The sequence below is a fragment of the Microcaecilia unicolor genome, chromosome 7 (genome assembly GCF_901765095.1).
Source record: "Microcaecilia unicolor chromosome 7, aMicUni1.1, whole genome shotgun sequence".
In the NCBI taxonomy this organism is placed as follows: domain Eukaryota; kingdom Metazoa; phylum Chordata; class Amphibia; order Gymnophiona; family Siphonopidae; genus Microcaecilia; species Microcaecilia unicolor.
The window spans coordinates 101,901,519-101,914,279 of record NC_044037.1 but is presented as its reverse complement, the minus strand read 5'-3'; the positions used below and the strand labels follow the sequence as shown (position 1 = coordinate 101,914,279).

The 12,761-nt window shown below is 44.8% G+C and overlaps 2 protein-coding genes across 3 annotated transcripts in view; both read right to left on the bottom strand.

Annotated features, from left to right (window-relative positions):
* LOC115474633 (sulfotransferase 1C4-like) overlaps positions 1-12,761 on the bottom strand; it is a 313,490-nt gene that overhangs the window by 96,928 nt on the left and 203,801 nt on the right. The gene's annotated exons all lie outside the window — the stretch shown is intronic.
* LOC115474636 (sulfotransferase 1C4-like) overlaps positions 1-12,761 on the bottom strand; it is a 58,228-nt gene that overhangs the window by 20,935 nt on the left and 24,532 nt on the right. For both annotated transcript variants that reach the window (XM_030210215.1, XM_030210216.1), the window contains exons 5-7: positions 1,615-1,741; positions 1,395-1,489; positions 1,051-1,231 (exon numbers count right to left, since the gene is read on the bottom strand). In XM_030210215.1, coding sequence (XP_030066075.1) covers positions 1,051-1,231; positions 1,395-1,489; positions 1,615-1,741 — 403 coding nt within the window. The remainder of the gene's footprint in view (positions 1-1,050; positions 1,232-1,394; positions 1,490-1,614; positions 1,742-12,761) is intronic.

The window sequence follows — 12,761 nt, the reverse complement described above, 5'->3', positions numbered from 1 at the left end:
ACTGGCTGGGACATATCCTTAAGCCATGTGGGCATCTTGAAGAGTTAGGACTTATTCTAGATCTTAAGGCACATCCTAGAGCTGGAGTCTTAGTCAGGTGCTTACAGAGATTTTTGAAATCTCAGAAAAAGCCTGCAGATGCAATCTGCAATCTCCTCTTCAATCTGTTCAAAATTCTGCTGCACGACTAATATTCCGCCAGTGTTGTTATGCTCATATTAGCCCTCTCCTCAAGTCACTTCACTGGCTTCCTATCCGTTTCCGCACACAGTTCAAACTCCTCTTATTGACTTATAACTGCATTCACTCTACAGCTCCTCAGTACCTCTCCACTCTCATCTCTCCCTACATTCTTCCCAGGGAACTCTGTTCACTGGGTAAATCTCTCTTTTCTGCACCCTTCTCCTCCACCGCTAACTCCAGACTCCGTTCCATTTATCTTGCTGCACCATATGCCTGGAATAGACTTCCTGAGCCGGTACATCAAGCTCCATCTCTGGCCGTCTTCAAATCTAAGCTAAAAGCCCACCTTTTTGATGCTGCTTTTAACTCCTAACCCTTATTCACTTGTTTAGAACCCTTATTTCATCATCCTCACTTTAATATTCCCTTATCTCTTGTTTGTCCTGTTTGTCTGTCCTAATTTTTTTTGTTACATTTGTACCCCGCGCTTTCCCACTCATGGCAGGCTCAATGCAGCTTAGATTGTAAGCTCTATCGAGCAGGGACTGTCTCTTCATGTTCAGGTGTACAGCGCTGCATACGTCTAGTAGGGCTATAGAAATGATGAGTAGTAGTAGTAGATGTATCCAAGAGTCTGGGGTAGTCTGCGGACACATTTCAGAGTAGTAATTTATAAGTCCTGATGATATCCCATAGCCTATTGAGAATACTGAACTTCCAGATATGCCTAGTGGCATATACCAGAGTACAGGTCTGTATCCTAAAATCACCGAGATTCCAAGACCCAGACAATGTATTTCAAAATCTGATCAGAAATAGAGGCTATGGTATATTCTGGAGCATAGTAACTGAAGCTTTTTCAGATACCTTTCCTCATGAATGGCGAGATTGATTGATCAAAGATAAATGACGGCATGGTGGAAAAGTTAGCCATGGGGTTCTCCTTCATGGTTTGGAAGGAGGAGTGATGGGCAATCTTTTCCAGGATCTTCTCATCAAGATCCTTCTCCAGAAACTGCATAACTTTCCGGATCTCACGAGCAGGGTTCTGCCAAGGAAAGAGACAAACAAATGCCCATCAGAGAGAGAGAGAAATAGAGAGAGGAGAAGAAATATTTATCAGGTAGAAACAGATGCAGGAAGAGGAATCATGTGAAGTAATTGAATGATCTGAGAAATCTCTTCTAGAGCATGCTCCTCATGTTTCTTACCTCCTTCATGTCCTCATAGAATAGGTATAAAATACGATGATGCTCTCTTGCCTCCCACCATCCTTTCACATGATCATGCCATGGACCCCAAGACACTGAAGGACAGCAAAAAAACCAGGAGAGAGTAAATGAGTGTCTCTGATTATATAGAGTGGCTGCACAGGGCTAAAACTACATCTTAATCTAGGGACGGAATCAGTTCCTGATCAGTGTTACTCACCTTCTCCAGCCAGGAATGTCTCAAAAAACTCTGGCCAGGTACCTGGATCTGGCATTCCCTGATTCATCCTCCCGAAGTGGAAGTATGATACCAGGTTGTCTTTGGCATTCCGAGCAACGTAAATTACCTGAGAGAGATAGACACACATTGAAAAAGATACACTGAAATAATGACATAACCATAGGTGGGCCCAAATGGGTAGGAAGGGTACACCCACTTTGGGCTCAGGCCCACCCAAAATTGGTGCACACTCGCTTGCTGAGTTTGGCAGGGGATCCCCAAGCCCCACCAGCTGAAGAACTCCTCCGGCAGCCAAAACTGTTTCCAACCTCAGCAGCCAGTGCTGGCCCCTTCCCAATTGTACGTATTTAGGTTCAATCGCTTATGCCAGCAATAGAGCTGGTGTACATTATTTCCTAAGTGCTGCAGATACCCACATAAATTACAGTATTCTGTAAATTACATGCATCTAAATCTGAGATCTAACCATGCTCTGCCCAAGCTATGCCCATATACACACTTCCCATGCAGATATGTGCTGTATAAATTAAACAAGTATTTACATAAGAGCACTTAGGTATAATTTTGGCAGTTATCATTTATTGTTTATTGATTTGATATACTGCCTCTTTTGGCATGAGTCAAGGTGGTTTACATATTAACAAACTAAAACAAATCTAAGAAATGGAACGCCATAAATTGATAGGATAGAACACTCACAAGATAGTTAAAACCATTCATACCAACTGCTCCCCAATCAGTAAATTCTAATTTGCAGGGTCCAACTGTTCATTTGTTGTGAAATGCTGAATGAAATAAGTGTGTTTTCAGCACTATCTGAAAACAGACATGATGCCTAATATTTAGCGCTATCTGACTGGTTAAGTAGCGGATAACCAGTTGTATCATTTGATATAACCAGCTATCCGCTGATTTTTAACTAGGTTTGGCGGTCATATTTGGTATATCTTTAGCCGGTTTGAAGACTGTTGTCTCTGTCTGAATATCGATATCGACATGTTCAAACCAGCTGAAAGAAACCTAGATATTCAATGCCGGTCACCGGAAATGGCCCAGCATTGAATATCCGGGTTCAGCGCGGACTGCGAAAGACTGTGCAGCTAGCTCCTGCGGTCTGAGTATCGGGGCCATAGGATTTTCTAAACATATATCACATCGCAATGAATTCCACATGCCTATGTGCGCATATATGTACATAACATCATTATTCATTTATGCACTTAATGGACATGTAAATGTTACAGAGTTGCCCTTATAGGGAATCATTCTTTTTCTCTTTAAAAATGTTTGTATTTATTGAAAGCAGACAAAGCAATTTCAAAGACATAAGATTACAAACTGGCGTCTGTTCAAGCTGAAGTGCCATTGGACTTCCTGGCACTTCCTTTGGGGCCTGGCCCATCGGTCCTTAAGGTATAGGGAATAATTCTATAAGGAGGCATCTACTTTTAGGTGTGAAAAACACATGTGTACATCAGTATTTTAATCATTTATGTGTGCAAATGACCTTTTATAAAATACCAACCAGTGTAAAAGTACATGTGTCATTTGCATGGTGTGTACTTCCACTGTGGATATGCGCATGGGTGGAGATTGGGCACAATGTGGTGGCACAAGCAAGTACATATATGATTATAGAATGCTGAATGGCACTGGGGGGGGGGGGGGGGGGGGAAGACAGGGGCAGGACTGCATGCCAGGGAAAGAGAGTGTCACGGTTGTGGCCGTGCTCCTGCATCCAGACTCACCTTTTCCCAGTGATCTGGCTCTGTGACTTCTGTGGACTGCCTTGTTCCTGCATTGATGCAATCTGCTGCCTAGTGTGCCTGCAATCCAAGCCTCACTTTGGTGTGCTTGTAATCCAAACCTCACTCTGATGTGCCAGCAATTCAAGCCTCATTCCAAGTTGTGACATCATCAGCAAGTCCTAGCACCGGGGAACTCTCATGTTTTGCCTTTGCATGAGGTCTCTTAATCTTGTCTTTATGGTTTCCTGTTTAGATCATATCCCTGCTTGGCTTTGTTCCTGAGAGTCCTGCTCCTGAAGGTCTGTGCTGTGTTTCTCTGAGTCTTGTGTTTCAATGCTTTACTTTGTTTCTGTGAGTTTGCTTTTGAACCTTGATCCTGAAAGCCTGGCTCTAGAGTCACACCCTGCCCTTGGTGTCTGTATCTGTTTGACTCTACCCTTGGCTCCTGCTTTTAGTCTAGCCCTGCTTTTGACTCTTGCTATAGTTAAGCTCTATGTTTAAGCCAATCTCTGAGTTTAGCCAAGCTCTGTTCCTGTTTTCCCTGTTCTGTTTCCTGTGTGTAGTTCTTGCCTGTTAATTCTGAGATTCTGTAGAAGCCAGCATCGTCTCTGATTACTTCACTGCTATGCAGCTGTGGCTGCTGCCTCTCAGTCTGCCTGGCCTTTCCCTTTCCAGCTGTGGGTGCTGGTAAGTACATTGCTTCTTTGTTTGTTTGTCTTCCCTTAGTCTGCTTAATCCTTTGCCTGCTATGTTTGCTTCCTGGCTCTTGAGCTCTGTTTCTGCCAAGTTCTGTTCCTGTTGTGTGTTTCAGCCAGGTTCTGCCCCTGCTCTGTGTTTGAGCTAGTTCTGTCCCTGCTCCCTGTCGAGCCAACTCTCTTTCAGTATCCTGTTCCAGTCAAGCCAAGCCAGTTCCAGAATCCTGTTCCAGCCAAGCCAAGCCTGTTCCAGAATCCTGTTCCAGTCAAGCCAAGCCAAACCCGTTCCAGAATCCTGTTCCAGCCAAGCCAAGCCAGTTCCAGAATCCTGTTCCAGCCAAGCCTGCTTCAGAATCCTGTTCCAGCCAAGCCAAGCCTGTTTCAGAATCCTGTTCCAGCCAAGTCTGTTCGAGAATCCTGAATCCTGTTTGAGAATCCTGAATCCTGTTCCAGCCAATCTTGTTCGAGAATCCCGAATCCTGTTCCAGCCAAGCCTGTTCAAGAATCCCGAATCCTGTTCCAGCCAAGCCTGTTTGAGAATCCTGAATCCTGTTCCAGCCAAGCCTGTTTGAAAATCCCGAATCCTGTTCCAGCCAAGCTTGTTTGAAAAACCTGAATCCTGTTCCAGCCAAGCCTGTTTGAGAATCCTGAATCCTGTTCCTGCCTTGTTTATTGTCTTGCTTCTGTTATTCTTGTTGCCTAGCTCCTACCCTGTCTTGCCTGTCTAGTTGTGCTTTGTCTTGTCTCTTTCAGTCTAGTCCTCTCCGGATCCAGTCCTTGCTGTGTCCTTGTCTTGCCCTTTTCTGGACCCAGTTTTAATCTACTTCCGTGTTTTGCCTTGTCTTGCATTTCTGGGTCCCAGTCCCAGTTTTAATCCAGTTCCGAGTCTTGCCTTGTCCTGTCTGGGTTCCAGTTCTGGCCCCTTTGCCTTCTTTTCCTTGCCTCGTCTGGATCCGGTTCTTGTTTTGTCTATTGTGTTTTTAGTTACCTCTGTCCTGCCTTGTTGAGTCTTTTAGTTTATCCTAGTCCAGTCTGTTCTGATTCCTGCCTGTGCCAGCCCAGGTGATTTGTCTGCCATGGCTCCGGCTTTGGTCCAAGGGCTCACCATTCCTGACAGTTGTGACAGAGAGATATATCAGAGAACAAATACTTCATGTGGGGAGATAAAAGAGAGAGATGGGGCAATGCTTGATATGAAAAGAGAGAGAGAGAGAGAGAGAGAGAGAGAGAGAGAGAGAGACAGGGTGATGCTGAATGGTGCATGTGGGAGTTTTGAAATTACCCAGCAGGTGTGGCTGGCTGTTGCTTCAGTCTTAGCCAGGAAGAGAGAGAGAGACAGATCTCTTTGCTGAGGCTCGGTGAATTATATGTCCTGATCTTTCCAGAACTAGTATGTGGAGGATACTTGATTTGAATTTCATAGAGTTCACCTTTGGTTATAATTCTGTTTAGCATGTGTACTCTGTGAATCTCCTTTGTGACCCCTGAGGCAGACGCCTTGGCAAGTCAAAACACGGACCATGTTGGGTCCTTTGAATAACCAATAAAGTGTTTTTTTTCCAGCATCATCTCCTGAGTTGGTGTAGTCTGTGGTCAGCCTCTACTCCTCCTGTGCTGTGTGTATCCGATGTAGAAGTTTTTTCCTGTTTGGTGTTCCTGATCCTATGTTCAAATTGAGCCTTATTATTGTTGTTGATCTTGGTCTTTATGAGGTATTTTTCTCCTTATTTTTTGATAAAATTATACGAATTCCTGTATTTTCCTATTCATTTGCCATTGTTTGTTTTAGATTACTTCACAGTGTGCTTGATACTGGATTGTAGATTTGGATTTAGGTCATGCCTCTTTCAGTTGTAGCTCCATGCGAGTTACATTCAGGTATACTAGATATTTTCCTTACTCTAAGGGGGTTTATATCTGTTTATATCTGAGGCCATGGAAGGTTAAGTGACTAGTCCATGGTCTCAAGATCAAGGAATGGTAGTGGAATTTGAACCTTGGCTTCCCTAGTCCTCAGAATAATACTGATAAAACATATTCTAAACATGTTTGATGACTCAACAATAAACTAAGGCCAGCAGATCTGAAGCCTGGTGGTGGAAATCTGCAACCCCCCCCCCCCCCCCAAAAAAAAAAAATCATTTTATGGTTGACATTACCCACAAGATTTCTGTTACAGTGTTGCTGAACATTACTGCTCACATGGTGAGCAGAAAGATGCTGGACTAGGGAGCTAGATCTGTCTGGGAGCCAAGCGTTAAAAGTACTTGCATATATTTCCAAAATACTGCAAATATTGTTCAGTTTAATATATTGTATTAATTTGGTGTATTTGATTTTTTTTTTCCATGTAATTTCTAGAATATATTCAGTGTGCACATTACCATCAGTAATAGAAGGATTTGTTGAATGATGCTATCAATTATTATGCTAATTTAAAAGTGGGGGGGGGGGAGGGAGAAGGGTATGATTTAATTTAAATTTGGCATTGATAATCCACTTAACTGTTAAGCTTTAGACAGAGAACAGACCAAGATACGAGGAAAAACAAATTACAAATTTTAAACTGAATTGAACAGTTTTAAAAAGGTTTGCATTGACATAGAACTGATCGTGACAATAATTAACTAAGGAGAACTTATTTTATTAGATAGTACGGCCTAATGTTTATTAGTAGTGAGCACTGTGGTATGAAAACATGAGTCTAAACATAGTGTTCTTCTTGTATCTTTATGAATTCCTGCTATGTCAGGGAATATAGGTGACAGGTGTTCTGGATCTTATTGTTCTTTGTTTAAGGCTACAGGTATCAAGCACTGCACGGTATTCTGGGTCTAGACTTTGAGATATATAGGATCTCATAATTCAGTTTTAAGGCTACTGGTATCAAGGGTGAGCATCTTGTAAGGATCTAAGGGCTCTTTTAGGTTGGTAAATATGGACATATTTTTGTAAATATTCTGGTAATAAGCCATAAAATTCCCTTAAAGATTAATGTCAAGAGTTTAAATCCCAATCTAGCTTTGAGGGGTAGTCAGTGTAGTTTTGTTAAATATGGGGTAGCATGATCATGCCATCTTCCTCCCCCTATTAGCTTAGCAGCCGTGTTTTTGACAATCTGTAGTGACCTTATTGATTTGTCTGGAAGGTCTAGGGATATGATGTTGCAGTAATCTATGATTGTTAGTACCAAGGTCTGTACCACAATCTGGTGATGTTTTGGATCTAACATAGGTTTGGTGTGACAGAGGAGTTTCAGTTTAAAGCAGTGGCGCAGCCAAACCTGACATTTTGGTTGGGCCCAGAACTAATATGGGTGGGCACTCGGCATATAGGTATGGGTAGTGTTTCTCGGGATACTACAAAATAATGCCTTAGAATGCACTTGATGATAGATTTCTAAGTAGTCTGCCCAACAGCTATCCTACATCAGTATAAACCATACACATAATGGGAAAAAAAACCAACCACTTACATTATCCCATATCTTAAACTTGACCAGACTTAAGTCTACAATAATGGCAAACATCTCAACACACATAACAGGATCCCGCAATATAATTACAGCAATGGCATATATCCTTCAAACTTTGCTTTATAACAAACATAAAAAAACATAGAACCCACCAACATAAAAAAATACAGAACCTTTATTATTATTATTATTATTTTAACTTGGGCATTGAGCCCACCCTCACCCCCATCCCCTCCCAGAAACCCAACAACATTAAAATTTATTGTTGGTGGGTTTCTGAGTGGGGGTATGCTCTTCACTGCTTAGGGCGGAAAAAAGGTATATTTGATTAAATATAACTTTTTTCCCCCTTAGGCAATGAAGAGCCCACCACCACCATTACACTGTACATTTAAACATATTTATTTTACCTGGGCAGCTGGGCTTGAGCTTTCAAAATTTGTGTGCATGTGGAGCACTGCAGACTGTGCTCTGTGTGTGCTGGCTGGGTCCTGTGCCTGTTGGGGCCACAGGAGAATGCATTTCTCCTCTCTCCCCTCCATCCATGTGCTTCTCTTTCCTCTGTCTTCCCTCCCCTCCATCCATGTCCAGAATTTCTCCTCTCTCCTCTCCAACCATGTGCATCTCCTGCTCTGTCTTCCCTCCCCGCCATCCATGTCCAGCATTTCTCCTCTCTCCCTTTGCCTCCATCTATGTGCATCTCTTTCCTCTGTCTTTCCTTCTCTCCATCCCTGTCCAATATTTCTCCTGTCTTCCCTGCCCTCCACTCCATCCATGTACAACATTTCTCCTCTCTCCCCTCCATCCATGTGCATCTCCTTCCTGTCTTTTCTCCCCTCCATCCATGTCCAGCATTTCTCCTCCCCTCCATCCATCCATATCCAGCAACTCTCCTCTCTCCCCTGCTCTCTCCTCCACCCATCCATATCCAGCAATTCTCCTCTCTCCTCTGCCCCCTTCCATCCTTCCATGTCTAGCAATTCACCTCTCTCCCCTGCCCTTCCCTCCATGTCCAGTGATTTCTCCTCTCTCCCCTCCCATCCATGTCCAGCGTTTCTCCTCTCTCCCCTGCCCTCCCCTCCATGTCCAGCAATTTCTCCTTTCTCCCCTGCCCTCCCCTCCAATCCATGTCCAGCAACTCTCCTTTGCCCCCATCCTTCCCTCCCATCCATGCCCAGTGACTCACCACAGCCCCCACCTGCCCCCCTTTTCAGCCCCCGAGTTCCAGTTCAAAGCCCAGGGGCCCACTTTGGGCTCGGGCCCACCCAGCAACGGTGCAGACGCCAATAAAAGAATTGGGAAGATCTGCCGGCACGCTGTAGGCCTTCTTTCCCCTCCCTCCCCTTCGGGCAGCGCCGCAGTCTAAGCAAAGCTGCACGGCACCGGGTCCATCCTGCCGCTACGCTGCTGCCCTCCGTTGTCATCTTTGTCTGGCAGAGCAGAGGTGTTAGTTCTTCTGCTGCTTATCTGCAGCAGATCTGCGTGCTGCTAGAGCTGTCTGTATGCTGCTGCGACTGCTTCCTCTGTGCTGGCCCCGCCTCTTCAGAAAGAGTATCTGAGAAGGTGAGGCCGGCCGGAAGGAAGCAGTCGCAGCAGCATACAGACAGCCCTGGCAGCGCGCGGATCCGCTGCAGAAGCAGCAGAACTAACACCTCTGCCAGACAAAGATGACAAGGGAGGTGTGAGAGTGCAGGTGAAAGGGGATCCAGGAAGGCACGAAGAAAGGGGGTACAGGGAGCTGGGGAATCCCAATGGGGCAGATTCCATGTGCACAACACCCACATTCAGAAAGCTGGGCTACCGGAGGCAGAGAGGTTGGCTGGGTTAAGGAAGAAGGGGAGGAACTACCAGTCCCAGAATCCTTCTCTTCCCCACCCGGCTGTGCAAGAGTTAGGGGAGGAGATAGAAGATTGGGAAATGGTCTCTGAGGAAGGTGATGAGGGCCAGCTGGAGAGATTGGGGGCGGGGGAAGTTGAAGAGGAGGATAAAATGGAGATTACTGAAGGACTAGGGGAGGAACAGATGGAGATTGGAGCCCTGGCTCAAACCCAAAAAGCTGCTGTAAGAGGGTGGCTGGCTGTACCTTGGAGAGCCTGGTGGAAGACCGGAGGAGAGAGGCTGAGGCACAGGGAAAAACCTCTACTAAAGAGGAAACAGGTGCAGCCTGTGGGGGAGAAAGAGAGCTGGGCACAATTGAAACCCCAGCCTGAACCAGGTGGGAATAAAGCTGTGTAACCGTGCTGTAAGAAGGTGCAAGAAAGACTGTGTAAACTGTTTCATACTAAAAGGTTTGGGCTGCAACCTACCAAGCTATTTAGTTTTTCCCTCTGATAATGTACTGTTCCCTAAGTGAAGTAATCTGAGCTAAAGTGAAGTGAAGTTATATGGACTGTTTTTGAACCTGAGTTTGAAGTTATATGGACTGTTTTTGAACCTGAATTTGACCGTGTTGAACCTGAATTGTGCTCTGGGCTGCTAGCCTAAACAACCTGGAGTGAAGGGTGTTTTGTTGATTTGAAGCAAGAAAATAAAAGCTCTTACTTATAAACATTGGGCTTTGAATGTGCCTCTGTGAAAGGAACGGAGGGAGGAGGAAGTCCTGGGAGTTCACAGGGCCTGAAGCCAAGGCTCAGAGGAGCCAGATTGCTGTGGAGTGAAGGCAACAGTTGTGTGGAGGAAGAGGCAGCTAAGCAGGGTTGAGCCTGGCTGGGTCCTGGATGGGCAACCCAGCTACAGAGGGCAGCAGCGTAGCGGCAGGACGGACCGGGTGCCGTGCAGCTTTGCTTAGACTGCAGCGCTGCCCGAAGGGGAGGGAGGGGAAAGAAGGCCTGGCGTCCAAGATGGCGGCATGCTGAACGCTAACGTTGGAGCTCTCTATGAATCTGTTGAATTTGCCTGTTTTCCTTAAACAAAATGCCTCATACTAAGCGCAAGGGGAAAGTAGCAGCCTCGGCTACTAGGACATCCTCTCCGGTTCAACAGACTATAGAGAGATTTACCACAAAGCAACCTCTCTTGGATTCTGGAAGGGGCCCTGCTGTCTCCATAGAAGAAGACTCTATTGGCGACTTGGGGCTAGAGGTTACACTCTCCCCTCCAGATCTTCACCCACCGCCGATTCCTGAAGAACGCGCTTCCTGGCGTGCCCTAGCCGACCCGGAAGAGGTCGACGAGGTTTCGACTCGAGGAACAGGAGCGGCGATTTCTGAAGGAAGCCTGAAGTCAACGGCTGAACATCGTACCCCGTTGCCTGGGGGAAAATCGGCGGTAACCCTGGAGAGCATTTGGACGGCTCTCCAGAGAGTGGATTCAACGGTGGCCAATTCAGCTAAGGAAATTAAAGACTTAGTGAGTACTGTGGCAACATTATCTCAAACTTTTACTACAACACAGCTTGAAACGAGGGAACAGTTGGAAGGTCTTAAGCAAGAAACTAATAATTTGAAGGAACTCTCTGTATCACTTGTTAAGGATAATATGGCTATACAGCGTAGATTGGAATCAATAGAAAACTTTAATCGGAGACTCAACTTGAGACTTTTGAATTTCCCCAAAGAAATGGGTGTAAACCCATTGGATGCTTTCAAACTATACCTACAGGAGATATTAAACTTTTCCCCAGAATCCATTCCACCTCTCAATAAGGTATATTACATTCCTTCAAAGAAAGTATCTTTAACAACATTACAAGCTATTCCTAAGGAAAATCAAGAAGAGCCATTGAACATTACTGATTTACTAGAGACTTCTTTAAATCCAAACTCTGAAAGATCGACCCTAATTGTTTCTTTTGTTTTCCAGCAAGATTTAGACGCAGTCTTACGATTATATTTTAAAAAAATGCAGACATTGTTTAGAGGTAAAAGAATTTGGATATACCCTGATATAACAAAGCAAACCCAAGAAAGGAGGAAGTTATTTTTAGCTATGAGATTAGAAGTTATATCTATAGGGGCTTCCTTCTATCTTAATTACCCCTGTAAATGTGTTGTAAAGTATATGGGCATGAAATATATTTTCTATCAACCAGAACAGCTTAAAATATTTGTTGACATGAAGAAATTGACTAACCGTTAATCCTTTGAAGATAATATATATATATATCAAGATTGGTAATTGCATGCTAAGCATATTTCCGCTGTTTAAATTTCTCTTAATAACTATAGTCTTCTGATTTTGGTAGACCTCTCTCCCCCTTTATAGTGGTCTAAAGAAGACTAAAATTTTTCCTTTGAACAATTTTGCCTATATGGGAAGGAATATTGTTTCTCATATTATTATTATTTTTTTTTTTTTCTGTCTGTATTTCCTGTTCAAATGTAACAATTTGTTTAATTTTGATTAAAACATAAATAAATAATTCAAAAAAAAAAAAAAAAAAAAAAAAAAAAAAGAAGGCCTGCAGCCAGCATGCCAGTGGTGGCTGGGGAAAGGGAGGGAAAAAAACCTGCAGCATGCTGGCGGGTAGTGTGTGTGTGTGTGTGTGGGGGGGGGGGGGGGGGCAGGGAGAGACAGGAGCACTGTTGGGATGAGGGAGTGAGACAGGGTAGAGCTGGGTGGGGGAGGGACGGAGAGATGCTGCAAGGGGAAAGAGAGGGAGAATTGTTGGATATGGGTGGGATGGGAAGAGGGAGGGAATGAGAAGAAAAACATGTTGGACATGGAAGTGGAAGGGAGGGAGAGATGAGAGGGGAAATGTTGAACATGGCATTGAGGTGAGGGAAAGGAAGGATGGAGAGATGGGGGGATGGGGGGTAGAGAGAGATGTTAAGCTAGGGGCTCAAGGCAGGGAGAGGGAGAAAAGTTGGACATGAAAGTGAAAAAGAGGAGAAGAAAGGAGAGATGCACAAGTGGGGGAGGGGAGAAAGAGAGAAGATGGATCCAGGGAGAGAAGATGGACAATGGATGGTAGGGAAGAGAAAGGGAAACATACTGGACAATGGGGGAGGGATGGGACAGGAAGATGCTGGTGGTGGGAGGTAAAAGGGATAGGGAAATATCAGGCTACGAGGGTGAGGAGGGTAGAAAGAGGGAACAGATGCTGGGCTGGAAGGGTGGAGGGAGGGAGACACTGGGAATGGTGGAAAGCATGGGGGAGAGGCCCAGGGAGTGGAGATGGCAAGGAAAAAAATGAGAGAATAGTGATCACAGGGGGTAGAAATATGGTAATGGCGCGTAGATCGAAGATGGAAGGGAATGGAAGGCTGG